General features: G+C 42.1%; 1 protein-coding gene across 15 annotated transcripts in view; it reads left to right on the top strand.

Moving 5' to 3' along the window:
* Nucleotides 1–23882, top strand: part of YEATS2 (YEATS domain containing 2) — a 60548-nt gene that overhangs the window by 7187 nt on the left and 29479 nt on the right. For 10 of the 15 annotated variants that reach the window (XR_012650999.1, XR_012651000.1, XR_012651001.1 and 7 more), the window contains 14 exons: nucleotides 537–779; nucleotides 2941–3056; nucleotides 4219–4380; nucleotides 6109–6220; nucleotides 7751–7795; nucleotides 8839–9025; nucleotides 10733–10972; nucleotides 12880–13038; nucleotides 15436–15539; nucleotides 18156–18263; nucleotides 19339–19512; nucleotides 20734–20992; nucleotides 21764–21925; nucleotides 23502–23614. Coding sequence is in view for 11 of the 15 variants with exons in the window: in XM_075031967.1 (XP_074888068.1) it covers nucleotides 537–779; nucleotides 2941–3056; nucleotides 4219–4380; nucleotides 6109–6220; nucleotides 7751–7795; nucleotides 8839–9025; nucleotides 10733–10972; nucleotides 12880–13038; nucleotides 15436–15539; nucleotides 18156–18263; nucleotides 19339–19512; nucleotides 20734–20992; nucleotides 21764–21925; nucleotides 23502–23614 (2184 nt within the window). In the remaining 4 variants the exon portion in view is untranslated. The remainder of the gene's footprint in view (nucleotides 1–536; nucleotides 780–2940; nucleotides 3057–4218; nucleotides 4381–6108; nucleotides 6221–7750; nucleotides 7796–8838; nucleotides 9026–10732; nucleotides 10973–12879; nucleotides 13039–15435; nucleotides 15540–18155; nucleotides 18264–19338; nucleotides 19513–20733; nucleotides 20993–21763; nucleotides 21926–23501; nucleotides 23615–23882) is intronic. The other 5 variants (XM_075031966.1, XM_075031970.1, XM_075031969.1 and 2 more) reach the window with 5 other exon arrangements.

Raw genomic sequence — 23882 nt, 5'->3', positions numbered from 1 at the left:
CCATTTTGAGGAAATTTTGCAAGCATGCCTAAGCACATTATTCTTTATCCTCCGTTGAGCTTTAGGAGCAGACAGGGTGCTAATACACACGTAGCTTGCCTCATAGGCATTGACAAGACTGCCAGTGAGTATCAAAACTAAAGAGCCTGATGCATTTACTTACCCTGCTTGCCTGCAAGAATCAGGCAGCTGTGGCCTTTCTGTGTATGGTAAGAGACCATAGGTATCTGCGCGGGAAGGGAAGATGTTATTTTCAAAGGGACATTATAGGTACTTGAGTAGGCTGCAGTCCTTCTTTCCAAAACCAGGTGGGTTTCTGAGATCAAAAGGTCTAAAGGAACAGAATCAATTTGGGGTGCTGTTTCTGTGGAACCGGTTTAAGCTTTTATCTTCTGCAGCATATGTTTTTCCTGCAGGGCAGCTGATTAAATATTTGCTCTTCTTCATACATTGACTTTTTCTCTTCTGGCACAGCTTTGTTTTCATCTGGGCTGCAGGGAAATAGTGACCGGATCTGCCTGACCTCTTTGTTGCAGGGGACCAGGTCATGTGATGCGACAATTCTTAATCACCCTTCAATCAAGAAATTCTTGGAGTCACCCTCTAGATCATCATCTCCAGCTAACCAGGGCTCAGACACTCCATCTGCCAACCACTCCGAGAGCGACTCTCTCTCTCAGCATAATGACTTTCTCCTGGACAAAGACAATGGCAACTTAGATGCAGACGAGCGGCTGACAAACAGCCTGGACCAGAGACAGAGCAGAAATACTGGCCGGGTAAAGTAAAACTCGAGTGGTGGTCAAGTTGTTGGAGGTGTGTGCTCTGTCTGGACTCAGTGCTGGCACCAGGAGCTCTTCATGTTTTCACCCACCTTGCTGAAGATCTGTTTCTTACCCTCTCCAACTGCTTGCTCCCACTCTTTCAGCCTGGCTTTGCTGTAAGGCTAACTGAAGTGTATGTAACTTGGTTAACTCCTCTTAACTCAGTCTTGCCCAACAGAGAGGTCAGCTAGGCAGCAGTGGTACTGTTATTGTTAGCACAGCTATCTGCCACTGTCTTGGTTGGTAGCCTCTGGGGAAGGAGGCGTTTCACAGCTTGAGCAAAGGGTTTTGCTGTGCAGATGGAAGTCAGGCCAGAAAGGGTAGAGCCTGGAGAGAAGAGTAAGATGTGTCATTCCTAGCAGTGTTTCTAAGAATTAATGCTGCTGCCTGGCCCTGGGTGCCCATGGGGACTGCATTGCTTAGAGTGGTTGAACCACTGGAGTTTGGGGTTTGGCCTCCTCAGCAGCCTGTGGTGACAACATCGTGACACCAGTGGATTAGCTCACCTTGGGAGCGTGAGCTGGTAGAGCCTGGGTGCATAGTTTGAGTTGTTTTTGTCTTGGTGGCGATGCGTGCTGTTGTGCTAATATCACTGTTTGCTTAACTCAACCAAACTGACCCAGGTTAAAAATACCTTTTTTCATTGTTCTCCCATACTTTTTCCTGGGTTATTTTTGATCTGGATCCATTCCCTCTATGGCTTGCTGTGCAGCTATGGAAATGCTTCACCTGTTGGCTGCAGTTAGCTCCACCTGGGAGGCTCTCTCACTGGCTGCAGGTGAATGTGCCTTTAAGCTGTCAGGCCTGCCAGAGGAGTACAGCCTCTAACCCAAACCAGGGATGGGTATATCTCATTGCATATGACTGCATTCTGCAACTGAACAAGTTGCAATAATATGTGGCAGAAAGAGCAATAATTCTGCCTCTGTTGAGCAGCATGACACCCTTGATAACAGGGCTGCAGTTTGCTGAAACCCTGCCTAGGGTCTGTAGCTGAAGGCAGATACACAATATGTAATGTGGACGCACCTATATCGTAAACCATCAGACCAATATAACTTGTTTCTGCACTGGGGGCAGTGATGGAGCAGTTGTATTGCTTGGGTGTAGCATGTTGGTACATCTTTAACCAACACAGCGCATGACTCAGAGGTGGCTGAGGGAGTGATAAGGAGCCATCCCAGCCTTCTGTGGCTCCTTGGGGCATCACTGACTTAACAGAGGAGGTGTAGTGGTTCCTAGTGGATCCACTGGTCCCCACGCTGACCCTTGTTTGACGAATGTTCAGTGGAGTATGATCTGGGAAGCTGTAGCACCGACTCTGTTGTTCATGAGAGGATGGCAGTCCCTTATTCTTCGGACAGCTGCTTTATCCAACAGAGTCGTAGAAAAGCCTCTCACTGTCATGCAAATGACGGTGCAGCCTGCGTTGGCACTGTGGATGGTCGTGTCTTCGTTTTGCCAGGGAATCTTGGCCACTGCTTAATAGCCAAGGCTGTGTTATAACGTTGCTTAGGCTGGATTTGTTGTGCCTTAGGTATTGTAATGGATTTGTAGACTTATCTAGATGTCAGTGACATGGTATGGCTGACTACTGTCCCTGTTGAGTTGGAACTGAACTCTTATCTCAAGCCCAGCCTCAATTCTTCACCATGAAGCAACACTGGAGTCCCTCAAAGCAGCAGAGGCTGGAAATGAGAAAGATTAGATTTTCAGAAGCCACTCATGGGAGATTTAGATTTGTTTCTGGTTAGTGACCAACATGATGCTGCTCTAGCAGTGCTTGATTTTTTTCACATAGTGCAGCGGCAGTGTGTTTGAAACCCAAGCTGAAATCATGGCTCAGATCCATGGTGTGTCACATAATGTATGCTCAGTTAAGCCATGCAGAGTACACTTGGCTAGGTAGTATATCATTGTTGCGTGCCTGAGTTGCTTAAACATGCCTAGATAGCAATTTGAGTATTTTTAGGGATGATTCATTGTTGGTGTCTCATTTAACTATGCAGGTTTACTTTTTTAACACCACCTTACTTTTCTAGCACCAAACAAAATGATGTTGAAGAGGAATGTTTGGTTTTTTGTTTCCCTGTTTTTTTTCTTCCCCTACCCTCAGGACAGTTCGAGTGTTTCAAGCTCTCAAAAACCAGGACAACGAAATGCTGGACTGTTAAATGATGAAACTTCACGGCTTTATGTGAAGAAAACAATTGTGGTTGGCAACGTCTCCAAGTTAGTATCCAAAGTTTGAAGGATGGTCCTTTATTTCAGGATTAAATGGAATAGGAGGTTAAAATTAGGAGACAAATAAAATTGCTAGGCTGTCACAATGTGAGGTATTGCCCTTGAATAATCACTGTACCCAAGGCTGCCCTCCTTGAGTGTCTACATGAGTTTTTTGTGGCAGGAATGGGTGTTTTAGTAGTGGGTTTTTATATATATATATATGGAGGTTTTAAGATCTGTTTGTCTCAAGGGGAGTCTTTTCAGCCTTTTCTGACCAGTTAGAAATCCCAAGTTTTTCCCTGAAAATTTGGAAAAGCAAGTTGTCCTAATGGCTAATTCAATGTGTCCATAGGGATGATGTGGGGTTTTTAAACAAATAACAAAAAAACCCAAACCAAAACCCCCAACACCAGAAGGAGGAAAATTGTGAAAGTCCAGCATAGTCTGAAGAAATTCATTTGTACAGTTTTTATTTATAATTTTTTTCCAAAACTGTTTAAAGACAGGTGAATACACATAACTTTTGAACTTTGAGGAAATCAGTGAAGAAAGGCATTCATTTTAGGAAACTATGGATGAGTCCAGGTTTTAACTCTCCACCCTTGTACTACTCAAGTCAGTCTTTTCCTCTTGCATAGAAAGTAGCAAACTTTGCTGACAAGACTTGCAGTGTTAGAATTGCATTTTGAAAATCTACATAAGCCTGGACCCGGAACCAAGTATTGACTATGAAGTTTCTTAAAAATTTATAAGAAGAATTGGGGTTTTTTGTATATATGGTAGCAGAGTTGCTGATACTATGTTCTGGTGTGGTTTTGCTTCCTCATATTAGAATAAGATGGGGAAAGGGATTTGGCAGTGGTAGAATGTTAATATGAAGTCTTCCTAATTAAGAGCCAAATGTTTAAATGGACAAATTTCATCTGGCAGTTGTGCACTAAAATAGAGGAAATGTGTTAGAAGCATAGACTAGGTTATGGGAGCTGTATCTGTTTCTGGATGAACTGTCAAGAGTAAGGAATAATGAGCAGAACTGTACAGGGGCCAAGGTTCACATAGGCATTTTACCATCCCCAATTTTTTTGCCTAATCTTTCCTGAAATACTTTTTGTGGTATTTATCTATTAGGGATTTTTATCTTGTGCTTGTTTTTTAACTTCTTTGCCAGGTACATTCCCCCTGACAAGAGAGAAGAAAATGATCAGTCGACCCACAAATGGATGGTGTATGTCCGAGGCTCTCGGAGAGAACCCAGCATAAATCATTTTGTCAAGAAAGTTTGGTTCTTTCTCCATCCCAGTTACAAACCTAATGACCTGGTAGAAGTGAGGTAATAAGGAATTACTCCAGTCACTCTTCCAGTCTTTATGCTTGCCAGGCTTACAGTGCCAAGTTTCTTAGAAAGTTAGCAACTTATTTTCCTGGTTTAGTATTCCATGTCTGTCTTTAACCTCCGGCTTGGCTTGACTTACTGCAAAATAATATTAAAAATAAATTAGTTTTTATGTAGCAAATGTGCCAAACAGTTTGTTTTGTTTTTTTCATTTCCTACTGAGAAAAAGCATTCAGTTGTTGAATTTCATGTTATTCATGCGAGTTTGTGCATCTCCTGTATGTGTTATGCTGTCTGCTGTGCAGGTTAGACTTCTGTTGCCAAAAGAGGTGTTTTCTACCTCCCATCCATTCCACTGTGAAAAAGAACAAGGAGTCTCAGCTATTTTGCCCATAGTTTTAATGACACATGTTAGCTTGGGCAAGAAATTTTATCCCTCTCCCAAATATTTCTCCACTGTAGTGAGATCAGTGGCGTTGACTTCATGCTTGAAGGAATTTCCCATCAGTGTAATGGTGCTGGTGCTACAGAAACGGGAGCTTCTCTGTCCTCTCCCAGACCTGTATTCAAAGCTGTGACCCTGATGAGATGAGCAGGGTTGGTTCTTTGTTGACTGCTGCAGGGAAATGTCCTGTCAATCTTTCATTCTCACTCCTTGGGACAAGATAATGGGAGGATGCCTTCGAACTACTTTGTGTCTTCCCAAAGAAATTATTCTCCACAGGATGTTCAGCTGCCTCCTTGAGGAGGGTGGGGAGACTGCTGAGGTACAGAGTGGCAACTTAATTCTGGCAAAATTAAAATACTGAAAGGCAACTCCAGAAAGACTTATCTGAGATAAGAAGTGTTAGTATGGTTCAGTAATGTTTCTGAGAAGGCAACCCTGAGCAGGACGAAAGCGAACTCCTTTGTATTTCTTGTCTAACATACTAAATTACACTTGACTGCTGTCTTTTTCTGCCTTTCTCAGTTTCCAGTATCTGATGTCAGTGCTGTTTGTCTTATGTTTTAGTCCCATCTGGTTAATTGATTTCTCGTTGCACGGTCCCAGTCATTGTAGTGGACATACATGTTCTGGACTAAATATAGCCTTTAAAGCTCTTCTGTTTTGTTTTGTTGCAAAACTACATTTGGGATTTACAAATAACAAGCTGAAATACAAACAAAGTAAGGGTAAATGTTAGAAATAGGCCCTTCTTTTTCAGCTTGGAGAATGACAGTGGTTGAGTTAGCTTTTCCTTGTTGTGTGTGTGGTGTTCTTTTAATGTTATATGAAGTGCGTGCCTTCTTGCTACTAGATAGGGAATAGCAGAGAGCAGTTGCAAAATGCTGCATTGAAAACTCACCTTGCAGCTGTGTCCTAGGAGCTGACTTGGGGTTTTTTTGAAACAAGTATTTTTCATTTGGCATTACACAGCCTTCTTTTTTTGTTTGTTTGTTTTTGGGTTTTTTGTTTGTTTTTTGAAGACGCTTGTTTCTTGTGTTCTCTCATCCAACAGTGTTTTACCATTTTCTTCCCTGTACCCTTGTGCAAAATAAAAGTACGTTTTCAGTTGTCCAAAGCCATAAAATTCTTATTTCTTTGAGTGCATTCTCTCTGGTGAATAGCAGGCCTGAAGATAGCTTTAGTTGTCAGCTAGAAAAGCAGTCTTTGGCTTTCTGAAAAAGGTACGTGAAAGCTATACCACTTCTGCATCCAAAATGTGAATCACCATTTGTTTCCAGAGAACCTCCATTTCACCTGACCAGGAGAGGCTGGGGAGAATTTCCTGTGAGAGTCCAGATACACTTCAAGGATAGCCAGAACAAGAGGATTGATATCATACACAATTTGAAGGTATTTGAACAAAATATTTGAGAGAAAGGCAATTAAATGAGGTCTCTTGCATAATCTAGAAGAGGCTCCACTTTTGCATGTGCTTCTGCATCTCTCTGTTGTGTGTATGTCCTGCTGGCTATTTGCACATGAATAGTTGAGCTGGAGAATCAAAAAAGATCCAGGAAAGCCTCTTACCTTGGCTGTATTGGAGTTGATGCGGTAGCCAAGGAACCCAGCCTTGCAGAAGCTGGAACTGATTCTGCTCAGAGCAGCAAAGCATTACCTATTGTTTCCCTACAGTTTGAGATTTTTATCGTGCTCTCACTGGCTTTAACTTGACAGGGTGCTGCAGGGCTCTCTTTCTGTTGGTGAAGTGATTGCTGTATCTTCTGTTCTGTTCCTTCAGCACTTTCACATATTGGCTAGAGATTATCTTTATTGTTAGAGTAGGCAGGGCTGAGATTCCCTGTTCATTCCTTGTTCCTTTTGAAGAGAGCCTTCTTTTTCAACTCATTCACCTGTCCTGCAACACTCAATAGGATTTACAGTATGCAGCAGTCCTAGAAAACTAGGCCATTGCTCTTGTTTTCCTTTTAATTAGTAGTCCCTAGCATTAGTAGAATTAAGTCCTGAGCTGGTTTAGTTTCCTGTTTCTTTGAGCAGCATGATTAATTTTATTTAAACTCTGCCTGCATTAATGAATTTCATGCTAATGTAGGTACCTCATTGCAACCCCAAATATAGATAGTAGAGAAGGTTGGAAACATTCCCCTGGAACTTAGGGACATTTAATGCAGATGATGAGTAAAATATATTTGGAGAGATAAAACTTGTGGAGAAATTGGTAACAGTATGGTGGATGTTATGCAGCAAAGGAAGCCCAGCCTACAGAAGAAAACTGAGCCAGTCTGTGGCACACAAGAACTCAAATCAGCAAATCTTTGCTGTTCGCATACTGAGCCTGTGGCTGCTGTGAAGTGATAGGAGTGAGCTGAACCCTCCTCCGTGGCTCACAGCCTGTCTTCCCCTGAGCTCTGGGGCACTGCAAGACTGTCAAACCCAGCTTCTCTATATAGGTATCTTAATAGATGCCTCTGGGATTTTCTGCCTCTCTATCAGCTGATAATCACTGTGAACAGTTATTTAATCAAAAATTATAGTGTAAATGTAGCCTTCATGCTGGTCAGTTTAAATCTCTGCGGTTTTTCTCATTATTATTTCCTTATATTGACATCAGGAATAAAAAAGGACACTCCTCGAAGACTCCTCTTAGACTGAAATAATATTTCCCCAACAATCTCATTTCTTCCAGCTTTTTTGCTCCTTTCTGCTTCAGTGTGGGCTTTGGGTAGTGGTTGGCTTTTTTTCAGAAGAGAGGGTACTTAACAGAGCACACAGATTTCTGACCCTGTGGCCTCAAAATATTAGATGTGCTGCTGCTCAACTTACATAGTTTCAACTCCTTTCAAACAAATTGTATTGTAAATTCTAGCTAATATATTACTTTGCCCTAGTTAATTTAAAAATATATTGTATCATTTTACCCAGTTGGACAGGACCTACACGGGCCTGCAGACACTTGGCGCAGAAACGGTGAGTCACCGGGTCATGGGATGGGTGTTGTACTTTGATTCCCTTAAGGATGTTTAAAAAGAAAAAGATATACGGGACTAAGCACAGAGTCAGACCCATTTGATTTCACAATTTCTGGAATGTACATTTTGCTCTCTTGTTAAAGGAAATCATTATGACACCCTGTCACTATTCATGACAACAGTCATTTTTTCTCCTTTCTAGTTCAGAGGAGACTGTTTCCAACTATTCTTTCATAAATAACTTAGCTTTTACTACAGTTTTAATTTTTATTTCTTTGTGGAGCTTCTGGTACCAAATGTCTTGATTTGCCTTCTGATGTGCTGCAGATCTCATGCATAAAGAATTTAAGTTAAAGGGATCACTGAACTATCCTGCTGAAATTTTGCAGTATATCAAGTACTTCTAAGTTTCTGTGTCTGTCAAGATTCAGTATCTTCATGGAAAATGAACTCTTAAAAATTAATATGAAATTAATTAATAACTCATGGTTTGCTATATCCCTAAACATTTTTTTTGTATTATTATTTTCCACTTGTCTGTAGTGAATGGAAATTTTTAAGGTGAAATTGCATTACTTCAGCTTTTCAGTCTCTGGAGAAAACTTTAATGTGAGATGTCTGCTGTGATTAAAGAACACTTTTGAAGAGTAGATAGTATGTTTCTCAAAGTCTTATCAGAAAAGGCAAGCTGCAGTTTTGTGCCTGTCCCTAAGGGGTTATGCAGTCCTTCCCTTAGTGGGATGCTTGGAGCTGGGCTCTGTATTCCTTCCAGTGTTTGCTATTCAGATTTCCCCATGGACTGAGAGATGTCTTCTTTTACTGCAGGGGTTAAATATTGCAAGATTTTTGTCTTAGCTCAGGTGCTGCTGGACCTCTGGGAAGTGTCCCTGAAATGATTGGAAGTGTTATGCAGAGGTGGGGGGAGGAGAGGGAGAGGTTTCTAGACATTAAAATAAAAAGAAAAGGCATAGTTGTTTTCAGTTTTTATATCTTTACCTGGCTGCCAAATACTAATGTTGTCCTTTCTCCTGTTTCTGAAAGGTAGTGGATGTGGAGCTGCATAGGCATTCCCTTGGTGAGGAGTATCTTTTCTCCCAGTCTTCAGAGTCTGACCTTTCTGACGTTCCTACATCTTTACCACTGTCATTGGGTATCCCAGCACCAGTCAAAGCTTCTTCACCAATTAAACAGTTGCGGGACTCCAGCCCAGATGCTTCTGTGGACAAAGGTAGAGCGAATGGGTGTTGGTGAAATTTGAGTTCTTGGAACTTCAGCTCTTCTGGATACCTCCTCTTGATTGTTCTTGTGCTTTAAAGGTTGCCAGTGCTACCTGCTCCTTGCTCACCTCAGATGTTTATTTCCTCAGTGTACTCTGAAATGTAATTCAGAAATTGTTACAGTTTATTTGGGGTTTGGGCTTGGGTTTCTTGGGGGGTTTTTTGTGTTTTATAATCTCGATTTTGTTGAGTGGGCTTTGTTTTGCTAAACAGTGAATATGGAGCTTTATGCAGCAGATGTAGTTGGAAAAAAAGGTTCTCGAATTGCACTTATAGTTTTTTTCTTGGCAGACTGTTTTCAGATGGTTTTTTAGGTTTCTGAATGTTTCAGGGACTGTGTATATATAAAAAGAATTGGCCTAGTGGTGTGTTCAGTTATTTACGTTGGTGCCTAACATGAGTTGACTGGGGCAGGGGGGAGAGGAACAAAAATGACTACATAACTGTGCTGTTGAAAATAGAGTGTGAAAAAGCTGTAGTGTATGTTTGTCTGAGGGATGGCATCTGTGCATGTCACTGTCTCATTCTCACCTTCCTCTGTAAGTTCAGGAAATGCAGCACCTGTTGCAATGGGGCAGTTGATGCCTTAGGATCATTTGAATCGCCTGAAGCAAGCTAGTGCTGGCCCCTTGGGCACACTGTTATGATTTTTAGTTTGTGTGAGGTAGGAGAAACTGTGCCTCTGTTAGCATTTAGCTTTATTTTCTGAAACATACGGTGTCAAGGCTTATGTGACAGACCTTGGTTAACTGGGTTGAGAAACAAGGGTGTCTTTTATGGTTTGCAGGTTTTAGTGTGAGAAACTTGCTGGAAACAGTAACTTTGTATTTCAAAATATGGTCACATGCAACATGGTCTGATGCCTTTCTTGATTTTTCCTTACACTCCTGTCTTCAAGGAATGGCTTTAAGCTGGTGTCTTGCATGGTATGCTTTCTGGTAGGTGCTGTGATGCCACTGGTGGTGTTCTGGCTCAGTGAGAAGAACGTCCACTGTTCAAATGCGGTGTTTTCTTTTGGCCAAAAAAGGAGAAACGCAACCAAATTTTAAATGCTCAGGCTTTTTATTCAAACAGGAAGATACACAGCACCTTTAGGTGAGCAGTGCTACAGCCAACGGGAAGGAAGTAAACCTGCCTCTTTCTTACACTGACAGGCAGTGGCTTCTCTCATTAGCTCCAGGTTAATTGATCCTTTGACATCAGATAAAGTGGATTCCTTAACCCAGGTCAAAAGGTAGTAGGTGGTCTCCCTGTGCTCTTACTCCAAAAAATGCACTGTGAGATTCTCAGTGAAGGAGGTCCAGCCTTAGTCCTGTGGAACCCTAACCAAGGACACTTGAAACTACCAGCAGCTTTTGGTCAATGCAGGGGTTGTTCCAAGAAAATTTGTAAGAAGTGGCTGATCACCTGCCACAGCTGAACAGGCTGTACGTGGTAGCGTTTTATTCTTCTGTTCAGAGACAAATCCAACAGGCTTGCACAGGAGGAACCTCCTACCCCATTTTTTCACTGTTTAGGGCTGCCCACCAGTTGCTTTTCCTGCCTTCATTTGAAAGTGTGTTTGTTGTACCTAAGTTTTGTTTGTGTAGAGAAGCACAGTAAGGAATTAGATGTCTCAGCCTAAGAACTATTTCTCTTCTTTTCCCTGTTTTAATCAGGATTCCCTGGGAATGCTGAAACCGAAAGACATGCCACGTTTTATTCCCTGCCATCTTCGATAGAACGGACTCCCACCAAATTAGCCACACAGAAAGTTGCATTTGGCTCTCATGGAAATTCAGCCTTTCAACCCATTGCAGCTAGCTGTAAAATAGTGCCTCAAGGTCAGAGTCCAAGCCCTGCAGAGTCACCAGGAAAATCCTTCCAGCCTATCACCATGAGTTGCAAGATTGTATCAGGTGAATGTTAGTTTGCTTATCCCAGTGCTTCACCCTGGAAAACAAGAGAGTGAACCAGTTGGACTTGTTTTGTGCCCTTTGCCTGATTTCCTGCCAATCTTTAAACATCAGGCAGTAGGAAACTGTAGAATAAGGAGCTAAACACACTTCTTAATGTTCAAGGAAGAAAAAATACAAGTGTGAAATGCTTCACATCAGATCAAAAGCAGGATGAGAGCTGTTCTCTCCCTGTTCTTGAATGCATTTAAGTATGAAAAAGATAGTATTTAACTGGATTGCTACCCACAGAAAAGCCCAGGCAAGGACACATCTTTCATGTGGGTTATTTGTATGTGGGAAGAAGCCGTTCTTCTCCCTCCTGCTTTCAGACAGCTGGGATGGATTAAGAAGAAAAAATTTTTCTGATTATTGGGCAAACAATTGAATTCAACCTTGTAGACTCAAATGGTCCCTCTTGTACTTGCGACACCTCTTCAGACGGAATAGCTTGGTCTTCCTCTTCCAAAAGTCCACCCTTGGTTGGATTAAATTGCTCACTGCAGTCAGCTGACAATGTGATACTCTTTTGATAGCTTCCGAACCAAACATGACCAAGGTGCTGTTTACTCATTTCACTTATAGTCCCTTCCCTGCCTGGGCATGGTGCCATCCATTGGATGATGTTTTACATCAGAAAGTTTTAATGTGCAGCTCACCATGTCACATGTTGTGAAGCTGAAACATGACCTGTTACATTCCTTCGTTTTCTGGTGTTCAGGGTAGAGAGGATGAAGCACCAGCTATCAGTATGTGTGTTTTCTGATGATCTGCTCCCAGATATTTTTCCTCAAGTTTGTCTGGTTGTTGGGTGTTTTTATTAAATATCAATATTGTTCCTTGACATCTTAAAACTGTACTCAGGCTGATTTACATTTGAACCTAAGCCAAGTGCTTTCTTCTGTCTTAATATGCTCTTCTCTTGATCTTCTTTTCCCAAGGCTTCCCAGGAAGCAAGAATTACAGGGGCCATCCTATCTTTCTTAAAATCCTTGGACTATTCTCTGTTGATCTTTGCTATTTAAATGTTTCCCTGCTAAATATTTTTCCAAGGTTCTGCTGTCTGCTGAGAAGTATCACCCCATCCAGATTTCGAAATCAGTTTATAAGACGTTGAAATTTTATTTGATCAACATTTGTTCTATTTCAATTGTCAGTCACTGCCCAAAAAGCAGGTTAACAGGCAGTTGAAGCTTAGTGTGCTTGCTGCTGTCTCTTTTCTCTGATCACTTCCTTGCCTGTCCTTTACTCTGCATTTCTTGTTTAGCCCCTCATGAAGCTTTTTTCTTCTGTTGTTTTTCTCTGTCCTGGTCCTGTTAGCTAGAATTTGCACATTTTACAGTTTGCTTTCAAGGGCTTCTGCTGTAGTGAGAGCAGTGAAGAGACAAGAGCGTCCATGCTTGTCTGATGGCTGCTGTATCACACAGCCTTTTTACGTGAACTGCTTGGTTCCTGGTTCTGAATGCCCATACTGTGGGCTCCACAAGGGAAAGAGAGCACCTATCAAAGAGCTCGGCTCTCTTTCTTCGTCTCCTTCCGCAGACTGGTCTTGGCAGTGAGAATGGTTTAGGGTAACGTCCCTCAGGATTCAGGGGTGGACCAGATGGCTTCTCAAGGTCCCTTTGAGCCCTGCTTGTCCTGGTAGGCAGAGAATGTCCAGGCTAGGTATGAGCCATAGTGCTTTATGTGCCTTTTCCTTTCCTTCCCTTCTGTCTCCTCTTTCCTTCTCCAAGTCCTGTGATCTCACTCAGGCTGGGAAATGCATCCTCAAAAATGTTCCTTCTCTAAGCCATTGTAAAAAGTACTACTACTGCTGTATTTTTATGTTCTTAACATTTACAAGATAGAAGCATTGGACTTTTTTTCTTAAGGTTCTCCAATATCGACCCCTAGTCCATCTCCGCTACCTCGTACCCCAACCTCCACTCCGGTGCACATGAAGCAAGGCTCTACTAGTTCAGTCATTAATAATCCGTATATTATTGTGGACAAGCCTGGACAGATGGTTGGAGCAGCAGCCACAAGCACAGGTGTGTAGTGTGACCACAGAAGGCAGTGGCTTAGTCTTACCCATTCAAGTTTATTCTCCCTTTAAAATGATTAGTATAACAGTATTTCAGCTTGTGAAGATGGAAGAGTACTTGACAAAGAAAGAGGGAGGTATTGTTGGTTTGCACAACTGGCCTGTATAACATGGTTAAGGGTATCTCAGACTTTAACATAACTTCCTTCAGGAAACAGCACACAGTATAAGGCCGAATTGAATTCACAGATACGTCTGCAAAGAGAGCCTGTTCTTTGCAGTCAAAAAGGGAAGGGGAGAAAGTAATGTAGACTGTGGTGCACAGAGATTTAGACAGAAAGAGTGCGCAGGTGGTTGGGTGAGAACTGTGTCGTGGATGTGGGCAAAAAGCATGGAGAGCTTGCAGTGACTTGCTGATCAGTCTTAGGTCCCAGGGAATGGTGCTCTATATGTGTTGAAATGTGTAGGCCCAGGTTACCAGGAGAACAGCCATGCTGGGTTTTGTTACTGCTCTCAACTTCTGGCTGGTCCAATTCCAGCCAGTTTGGATTCCTCTAACTGGGTTCCCTTGGTGCTTCAGTGGTGACATAAGCCTGGGGTCAGGGGGGAGGACTGAACTTCAGGAGACTGGTGATGGGTATGGGAGTTAGTTGGTAATCTTTGTGTCTGGGCTGGAGGAAAGGTCACTCAAAACTAATTTATTTGTTGTGATTTGTAGTCTGTTTAAAAACACACTTGTTTGTGTATGTGTGTGCTTGCCAGCATCTCAGAAGGATGCTCAGAGCCATGTGGTGAAGTGCAGCATCCATGTAACACAAACCATTTGCTGGGCATTGTTGGAAAGTGCAAAAATTGGTCTCTTAATAACAGTTCCTCCTTTTGTCTGAGGGAACACAGCCGTCATTCATTTTAACTTCATCACAGAGGGAAATGGTAGGGGAGCATAGTTACAGCTGAATTTTTTAAAGTATGTTTTGGTGCTTTCTTGGTAACTCTGAAGCTGTTTCACCAATAAGAGTGTTTGGGTTTTTTTGTTTGGTTGGGGGGTTTCTGCCTTTTTTCTTTTCTGTTTCTTCTTTACCTCCAGCCTGACTGTCTACTCTGCATACATGGTTTATCATGGTTTGGGTAACTTTTGTGTTCTCCTAGTAGAGATTTGCACATGGAGAATGTAATCTATAGATGCACCAGATGATTTGGACGTACCAGTCTTAACACCATTAAAGGTGCGGTTTCCCACCACATTAGTGTGATATAAGTACAGACTGGCCTGGAAGAAACTGTCTGCTGCCGCTTTGTCCCCTGCATTCCTGCCGCTTCCCCCATATCCTGCACAAGTCAGATCAGATCAGTGACAGAGAAGAAAATTAATACCCTCCTCTCCCCAAATTGAGCTTTGTTGTGAGAGATAGCCTCATCACCAGACCCTGTGTGAGGGACCACGATGGAATGTCGAACTGGCTTTTTGACACCAGTAGCCAGGCTGGATTGAGTGTAATGTGATACTACAGACAAAGACCCGGGGATGTTTTTGATAAGACTGCAGATCATATTTAAAAAGAGGGCTGAGACCTTTATGCTCCGTGAAAGCCAGCCTTCCCAAACCCCATTATTACGAGAAATGGCTACTCATTTACATTTAAATTTAAGTGCAGATTGTAGTACAACTTTTTGAGAGACTATTATGATGTTTTTATGCATGTAATCTATAGCTTTGGCATCTCTTGAACAAACAAAACTAACAAACCAACTCAACAGCAGTAACACATCTGCTGCTGAGCAACAAAGTGTTGTGTACACACTCCAATAATGCAGGGTAAGTTTACCACTGAACCCCCATCCATCTCGGGGGTTCAGGAGAGTGCTGTGGCACATGTATCTGTATGTCAATTTTGCAAGAGCAGTCTTCCGCAGACAGAGGACTCTGTCTTCATTCCATATTTCTGTTTCTTTCTTTACCCTACTCACTCTGTCTCTTCCTCTTGTTACTCCTCGCTTTGTCTCCCTCCTTTTCTGGCCTTCGTTTTCCTTCCTACTCCAGCCTCCTCCAAGCCTTTCTCCATGCCAGTGTCTGAGGCTAGTGTAGGTTCAGAGGGCTTCTGAGCAGTGGAGGCTGTTACATCTGCAGCAGCAAGTTCTGACTGGCAGCTAGCTCATTTACTGTCCTAATTTCATGTATTTGCACCTGTAGCTGATACTCTTGGCCACCCAGGAAGGTGCCTGACCATTTGCTTGCAGCAAATGGAGCTCTGGGTGGAGACTACCTTCTCTGGGGTGTGGATTCTGCAAGTGAAAATGACAGTCAAAATGAAATGTCATGTTTCATGTTAGAAGAGGTTTCATGTGTTCAGTGGCACTGCTCCCTGGCCCTCACCTGACATCTACTTTATTTCCTGATACGCAGGGAGCCCAACCAGCAAACTGACCAGTGTTTGTCAGGCCTCTCATGGAACGGGATCTCCTGTATCAAAGACCCATGGGAGCAGTTTTGTCACCTCAGCTGTCAAGGTAATGTTCTCATTAGGTGCGTACTTTCCATTTAAAATCCAGCTTCTTATTAAATAGGGCTTTTTAGTATTATAAATTCTGCATTTCAGGCAAGTTCTTTTGGTTGTCATTTCATATGAAGGTTTACTGTGTCTAACAGATGGAGCCATATGAAAACATGGTGGTTATACAAGATGATAGTGTCACTTCATGCAGCTCTAAGTAGACTTGTGTACACCTCTGTTAAAGGCACTGCTCTTTTGCTTTTCTACAAGGAAATCCATGAGGGCATAGCTCTCAAAATGTCCTGTCTTTCAAAAAAAGCTCTTCTGTAGCTGACTTTGATCTTCTTCACTTTGTTATTGACAGTATGTGATTAAACCAGAGGTGCCTACCTCAAAACCTTCACTGTTCATTATTTTTGTACAGCAGCTGCTGCTAGCAGCCTGATAATAGCTCATTTACATCTTTTTACATCTGCTTGCATTTAGAAAAATGTTTGTGTAAACAGTGGAGTAACCAAATGTGTAAACAAACAGTGATAAATAGTTTCATGCTTCTGATCTGCAAAGGCCAAAAGGTACGGAGCTGAACTGTCTCACATAAAATCTCTCCCATACCTTGTGCTAGGAAGGATATTTCTGGCAGGGAAGTGGCATCAGTGAGGCTCTTTTTGAAAGCAGCCGGTGGTTGTGCTGCTGAAAACAGGAGTGTTTCCCTGTCTCCAAGTTGCAAGAATATTAATGCAGGATATGGTGGCAAGGGGGAGGCTCGCCAGTCAGCCTGCAGAGAGCAAATCACTTTACATTTGGAACTGAAATGCTTCCTATGTCTGTTAGGGAAAAAGTGTTGAAGATTGCTGTCTGAAGCAATTAGTTTGGAGTAGCATTTTAAGTGTCAGGTGTGCAGCTAGATATTCAGCTTTTAAGAGCCTGTCTGCTCAGATGGATTTCACTTAACTATGTTCAAAACCATTCATTAGTCTTAATTTTTTGCCGATTTGGGACAGTTCTTTCTGAAAGGTTTTTAACGAGTCATAGGCACATGTAATTAAGAGTTGAATTCTGTATTTCTAGGGCAAAGTTAAAAACTGAAGATATTTAAAAAATATAAATATAAAAATCATAGCTCTGTAAACAAAAATGTATTTTAATTTATGTCTTCTGGTTGGTGAAAAAGCTGTAATTTTATGGTTTCTTTAAAGAGGAGGATGTGTCATAGTTCAGTGTGATATTACAGATTGTGCTTAACTCGCCACTTTTCATCTCTTCACTATGTGCTAGTTTTCTCTGTGGGTTTTTTTAATGACTTAAGGCTGTGTTTCTTCAGCCACTTTAAAATGACTGATACACAGGCTGCTGTTGAGAGGACTGGTTATGCCTCTAGCCTTGTCTTCACACCTCTTTCTGTTTGCTACCAGTTGTGCAGTGATGTGGTGAACCAGAACAGACAACCAATCTGGTTGAAAACTAATCTGTTTTCAACCATATGGGTCAGTGTAAGGAAGATGGCAGGAATATTAGGTTAGTCTGAGGGCTTGCTTTCTGGTCATGATCCAACCCAAGGATGGGCCAAGTGATTGCGAAACCATGGCTTTGGAGTTCACGTTGACTGTAAAAGAGTACAATTATTTTACTTAAAACAGAACCGTAACAAACTTCCTCAAATGCATTTGACTTCTCTACCAGCCTCAGATCCAGAAATGCCAGGTGTGTGATTTTGTGGGTGTGGAAATGTTTTTTACTCCGTTTAGTTATGTAGCCTCACTGTTTCTGCCAAATGGTGAGTTCTGCCTGGAAAGACTGTATGCCATCACATTTTTCTAGTTACAGGAGAGCAAAACTTCATCTGAGAGAATTTTGCTTCCAGACTTAAAACTGAATGGTTTTTTCTCCTCTGTAACTTGTTTCTTCTTAGATTGTCTTCTCTCTCTGAGATTGTGTATAGAATCACAGAATGGTTGAGATTGGCAGGGACCTCTGGAGATCATCCAATCCAACTGTCCTGCTCAAAGCAGGGTCAAATAGAGCAGGTTGCTGAGAAATGTGTCCAGTCGGGTTTTTAGTATCTCCAAGACTGGAGAGTCCACAGCCTCTCTGAGCAACCTGTTCCAGTGTTTGATCACGATTAAATTTAAAAAAACAAAACAAAACACTTTTTCTATAATTAAACAGAATTTCCTGTGTTTCAGTTTTTCAATTTGTGCCCATTGAGTCTTGTCCTTTCATTGGATACTATTGAGTGTTGTCTGGCTTGATCTTTACACCTTCCCATCAGGTATTTATACTTATTGATAAAATCCCCCCTCAGCCTACTTGAATTTTACAGCTCTGAAATGCTTTGTATAAAAAGCTGGTTGGGAAACATTAGTCAATTTCTTTTACTTGTGTATGATATGGTAAGAAACAGTTACTGCTGTTGGGAGATGTAACTTTCAAAATAAAATTTGCTTTGTAGGTTGTATTAAGTATGTTACACTGTTTTTACTTCCATGTTGGCTGATATTGGAAATGTCTTAATTGTATAGGTAATTTGACCTGCCCAGATGCTCCATGCTACCCTTTATTAGCAGTCACTTGTTTTATTTCTTGTAGTGGACATTTCACTGATTTTTGCACCATGTCTTCCTATTCACAGCAGGAGGATTCACTGTTTGCCACCATGCCACCCCTTTGTCCCATTGGGAGTCATTCCAAGGTCCAAAGCCCCAAATCGGTAACTGGAGGACTTGGAGCTTTTACAAAGGTATTCTACTTGGCTTTTGTGCTGGGACAAGGAGCCCAATAGTGCCATTTTATGCTGTCTTGTGCCACAAACCATGTAACTTCCAGTGCACATAAAACTGTTATTGGAACCAATGTGTCTTGCTGCCAAGGGCGCTCTAGCACCTTTCAAAAATGTATCTTGTTTTCTTTTCTTTCCCTGTGGCTCTGCTGTACATGTGATCTTTCTTTTTATCTCCTCTTTCATCCTTTCTTGTTTTGCTCTGAATCACTGTCGTGTGTGAGGCTGATATTTTAAAAGCTATTTTTAATGGGATTCAGTGAAAGTAAACTGCAGTAGATGTGTCAGGAGCTTCTTAAAAAATGATACAGGGATTTCTGAATCTCAGATGTTGCCACTTTTGAGTACATTTCCTTCAATGTTACCATCTGGAATTTAAAGTTGTTTCTGGCAATATTAGGTGGTCCAAGTAAAAGGTGGAAGAGTGCTTCCTACCATTTACAGTACCTATAGCAATCTAATGCAAAAAAAAACCCCAGCCTTTCTTGAGTCGCTGCTCTTGGAGATTAGAATTAATGCCTGCACCAGAGAAACACATAACATACATGCAAGAGAATAATGTCAGCTATAATAATTTACAATATCTATAGCTATATATCGGTTGTAATTTTGCAGTATAGAAAAAAAAATTTATGTTTAGAATGTGTTCTGAGCAGGAAGGTGCTTAGAAATTTGAAACTGTAAAGTGTTGTTGGTCCATGCTGAGATGCAGGGCCTGAAGGAGTCAGATCTGGCCAAGTCCATTGTTAGTATGACTAGTAGTTGTATTATTACTAGCAATTTCTGTGATTCTGTAATTTCTGTGAGCACCTCTCAAATCTGGAATGCTTTGTAAATTCAGACACTCACACACATGCTTGTGTGTTGGGAGTAGCCCTCATCTTGGAGCTGAGTTAAGAGAGTCCACCTGGTGGTAAGAGCCACATCTGAGTTTACTGACTTGGCTGCCCTTTCCTGCAGACAGGCTGTGTCAGAAATGATCCCCAGTGATTTAAGGTGTTTGCTTTTCTTATTATTATTTCATCCTATTTAAAAGGTGATAATAAAGCAGGAGCCGGGAGAGCTGCCCCAGCAACCCCAACTACCAGTGACAGGGACAGCCACGCAGACTTCTGTGCAGCAGTATGTCACTGTAAAAGGGAACCACATGTTAGCCTTGTCACCGCAGAAGCCGGTCGTGAGCACAGGCGAGGGGACAGTGCAATCTAAGGTATGAGGCACTTGGGCATCTTTGGTGTGGTGTAAGCTGTCTGTCTTGTGGTTTTATTGCAACACGTCATGTTTCTCTCAGGAGTGTAGGGTTGCTTCTATCTCAGACCCAGGCAGCAGCACCATGGTTAACTGTTTTCCCCATGTGCACAGAGTGGCTCATGTCATCTTAACTATAGTCCTTGAGAAAGGAGCAGGATGAGCAGGCACTATTGCATTTCATTGTGCACAGGGAACATCTCCCAGTTCTGTCTAACCCATTGAACAGTGGGGTGGGGGTGGTTTTGAACTGGAGCCTGTCAACCCTGGAAGTTGCTTGCCGTCATCAGCTCTTGCTGAAACTCATCCAAGTCTTTCTGTAAGAGGAGGCAAATTCTTTCCTTGGACTGCAGGCCTGCAACAAAAAAGAACAGGACAAATAGGGAGTGGGGTGGAGGCTGAGGCAGAACTAGTGTTAGGTGGAAGCAATCCTACTTGAGTGGCAACTCAGGTATTTTATTGTAGGAGTCTGTGTCAATGCAGTGTTGCTATCGCAGGAGTGACACAGCTTCTGAGAAGGCACGGTAACAGTGCAGTGACAAGATGACAGATGTATCAGAAATTGTCTCCATTCTTGCCTGTTTCCATCATGGTTAGAGTCAAATCATGTGCCAAGCACAAGAGACTACATACAGAGCTTTCACTTTTGCATAAGTAAATAAATATATATATACACATTTGCAACAGTTCATTGTCCTTTTTACTGCCTTATTTACTTGTTTGAGTAGGTATGCAAACTCGTGTTTCCCTGCAGTTGTTATCAACACATAAAATTGAAGCACTTTGTAGATTCTGCTTTGAGGACAGTTTTCCCAAGGAGTCTGTTCCCATGAATGTTTTGAAACTAAATTTCTGGATCTCTGTACTTTGCCAAGGCAAGCTTTATCTTCAGCTGGAATTAAGCCATTGCTTATATATCAGAAAAAAATGGAAGTACCCTGTAATTTGAATGTACTTAATCTTTTGTGGGTGCTCTGAAATCCCGGTTGTGTTTAACAGTTTATCTTTTTACTTGGGATTGGCCTCTTGCCAATTTAATTTTGTTTCTGAATGAATAGCTTGTATGCGTGATTAGACATGTATAAAGTGTCCTGAAATGTCTGGAGATGGAGGTAGCATACTAGCTAGAATTCACGTGATTGCTCTTGCCAGCAGCACATCATCCAATACTTATTTGTTGCAGGTTGTTGGCGTTCCAGTTGGTTCTGCTTTACAGTCGACAGTGAAACAAGCAGTGGCTATAAGTGGTGGCCAGATACTTGTGGCAAAATCTAGCTCTTCTGTAGCAAAGGCTGTTGGTCCGAAGCAGGTTGTGACTCAAGGTGTAGCCAAAGCCATCGTGAGTGGAGGCGGAGGGACAATTGTTGCTCAGCCTGTGCAGACTATAACGAAGGCACAAGTTTCTTCCACAGGTGCTCAGAAAAGTACATCTCAAGGCTCAGGTAGAGTAATTTTACACCTTGTTAATGGCTCATGATGGGTAGACTTTGAGGCTTTTCAACTGAAAAATAACTATGTGTGATTGAAAAACTTGAAAATGAGTAGAGAGGTCTGTAGGGAAATTCAGGCTGAGTGAGATTAGTACTAAAGAAAATGTTAACTCATCATCTGTAAGAGGGAAGAGGAAGCACAAGTACTTTAAAACATGCAGTGTTCTGTGAGTGGGGATCAGACAGATATTCTGGGGAATGTTCTGGAGACCTGATAGACTTTACTGGAACCAGGTCTCACATTTTCGCCCAGCATTGTGGTCCTTAGATGGTCAGAGGGCTCCACATAAATGCAACTAAGAGCCAAACTGTCCTTACTACATGTTCGCATCTTCCCCAGTGCTTACAGTTACAGGAGTATGGGCAGAAGCACCCCGCCTGCTTCTGCAGGCAGCTGCCTTTAGCTGAGCATGTTAGCTCAGGCTCTGGACTGTTTGAAAGGTGTTGTCTGGCGTCTGGGCTGGAGTAAGTCTGTAGACCCCATGGCTGTGTTGTTTTGGCCTGCAGCCATAAGTGGTACTGCGTGCAGAGAAACTTTTTTCAGACATATTCAGAAAAGTGTCTGTGCATCACTGGTGGAGTTAATCTGTGGTTAGGCCAGCTAAGTATGGATTATCAAAGGCTAGCTGCATGTCACTCCTAGTACTTTCATCCCATGCAGATTTCAATGTGTACTACTTTCTGGAAGCAGTAGTTTTATTTCTTTTTATTCTTCCTTTCTAGTGATGGCTACACTGCAGTTACCAGCCACCAACCTGGCAAACTTGGCAAACTTGCCACCAGGCACCAAATTGTACCTCACCACCAACAGCAAGAATCCTTCTGGGAAAGGAAAACTGCTTCTGATACCCCAAGGAGCCATACTGCGAGCCACAAATAATGCTAGTTAGTCTTGCAGGGAAATCTAATGAGTTAAATAATGTAATCACTGCATAATTAATATGTTTGGCATCTTTGCTAGAAAGCATCCTGGTACTGTGAAACTCGGTAATGGGGTGCAGTTTCTCTGTTCACAACAACACAGTATGTGGTGCTTTTTAAGAGTGAGATCTTACAAGTGTCTTCTGGTTTAGATGAAACCGCTCTTCATGCGGTGCTCTCAATGTCTTTCTCTCCGTGCTGAAAGCAGACAGTGTAATTTTCCTCAAAATTCAGTGGAGAGTTGCCTTTAACTCTTCCTTGTGATCTGTAGAAAGAGACAACTGCATTTTTGTGATGTAGAACTGAGATGGATTAGAATGTAGTTGTGAAAGCTATTAATAAATAATGGAATGACACCCTGGAGAAACTAGAAACATAAGAAACTAACTTTGAAAAGGACAAGATACTGCATCTGGAATGAGGGAAAGGAATCATTTTGAATATTGATATAAGGTTTAGCCCCAAGCTGTTGAGTCCAGTAGAAACACTTTTTTATTAATGGGCTTGTGAGTCAAACTTACTGTGAGATACATGGAGAATAACACTGCTAAAATAGTTCCAGTGGGCAATACTTAGTTTATAGTGTGCTGTTGCTGTAGGGAAAGAATACTGCAGGTTTTGGACTGTGTAGATGAAGAGTTTTGTCGTGAGCCTTCTCCAGAATGCTCCTTTTGAGGCTGGGATTTGGGATGGGAGATGGATTGGGTGTAAACTTTTTGCTCCCAGTTCTGATACTGGCAGTGAGGAAGAGGTATTATTCAGTTTAATATATGAGGCTGTAAATACCAGCAACATAGCAATAGAGTACATGTCATTGAAGAAGTAAATACTCTTGCTGAAAGTATTTTTTGGCTGTAGAACTTGTCATGGGAGCCCCATTGCTTGAGATTTAGAGAGGCAGCTGGAGCAGTCCAACTTGGACAAGGAAATAATCTTACAGGTGTCAAGGAAGAACAAATACTTCTGATTTTTATGACAAAGCCATAAATATTTTATTTTTACCTTTGTTTCTTAATGAAAAACTGCAAAAAAATCAGTGTTCAGGCTGTTCCTTCTGTAGGCAGAGCAATATCAAAGTGTCACTGCACATTACCACTGCTTGGTATCTATGATCTAATACTCAACAAAATTGCACTGAAACACCCAACAAAAGTAAAACGAAGTCGTCAGTGGGGTTCAGAGTGTTTTTAGGGCTCTTGCTGCAGTTTCATAACCTGCAAAAGACCAATGAAAAGGCTGTTCATCTGTTGGATAGCATTTTCTTTTGATAGAAAATTCAAACCAGCCTGAAATGAGCTTTGCTTGCCCACCGGTCCTCCTTATTTCCCCCATAGCTCTTTTCATTCATGACATTTGCTGAGGTATAAGGGAGCACAGCAGCACATCTGAACTGTGCTGTACTGGGTAATAATGTTACTCAGCTGCAAAATGTGGCAGCAAATGTCTTGCAGAGTGTTTTCAATTACTTAATATACAGGGATGCTTTAGCAGTTGAAAGTGTCTGGTTACCAAAGGGTCAAGCCTTTTCTTCTGGTTACAGGTCTCCAATCTGGTTCTTCTACGAGTAGTGGAGGAGGAGGAACCCAAAGCACAAGCAGTAACTTGTCACAGCACCTCACCTATACATCCTACATCCTGAAGCAGACACCCCAGGTCAGTGGCATAAGCATCTCGGGTGAAGCAGATTGACATTTCATTTCAGGCTGCAGTGGTGCTAGGTGGATGTCCTGTGGTTCTGTAGTACATGAAACATTCTTGGGACTGGAATCTACGTCGTCGCTAACAACCCTTGTATCTCTTCCCTCTGCCAGGCACCTGCTTTACCACTTGCTGTTGCTATTGGCACATCTCTGCCCCTCACCTTCCCTTGCAGGGTTGTACCCTCATGGCTCCTTGCAGGCTGAGAAAGCAGCACTGAGTA

This window comes from Buteo buteo, chromosome 7, assembly GCF_964188355.1.
Source record: "Buteo buteo chromosome 7, bButBut1.hap1.1, whole genome shotgun sequence".
NCBI lineage: Eukaryota > Metazoa > Chordata > Aves > Accipitriformes > Accipitridae > Buteo > Buteo buteo.
The sequence above is the reverse complement of the archived record's forward strand: the minus strand, read 5'-3'. Positions and strand labels throughout refer to the sequence as shown.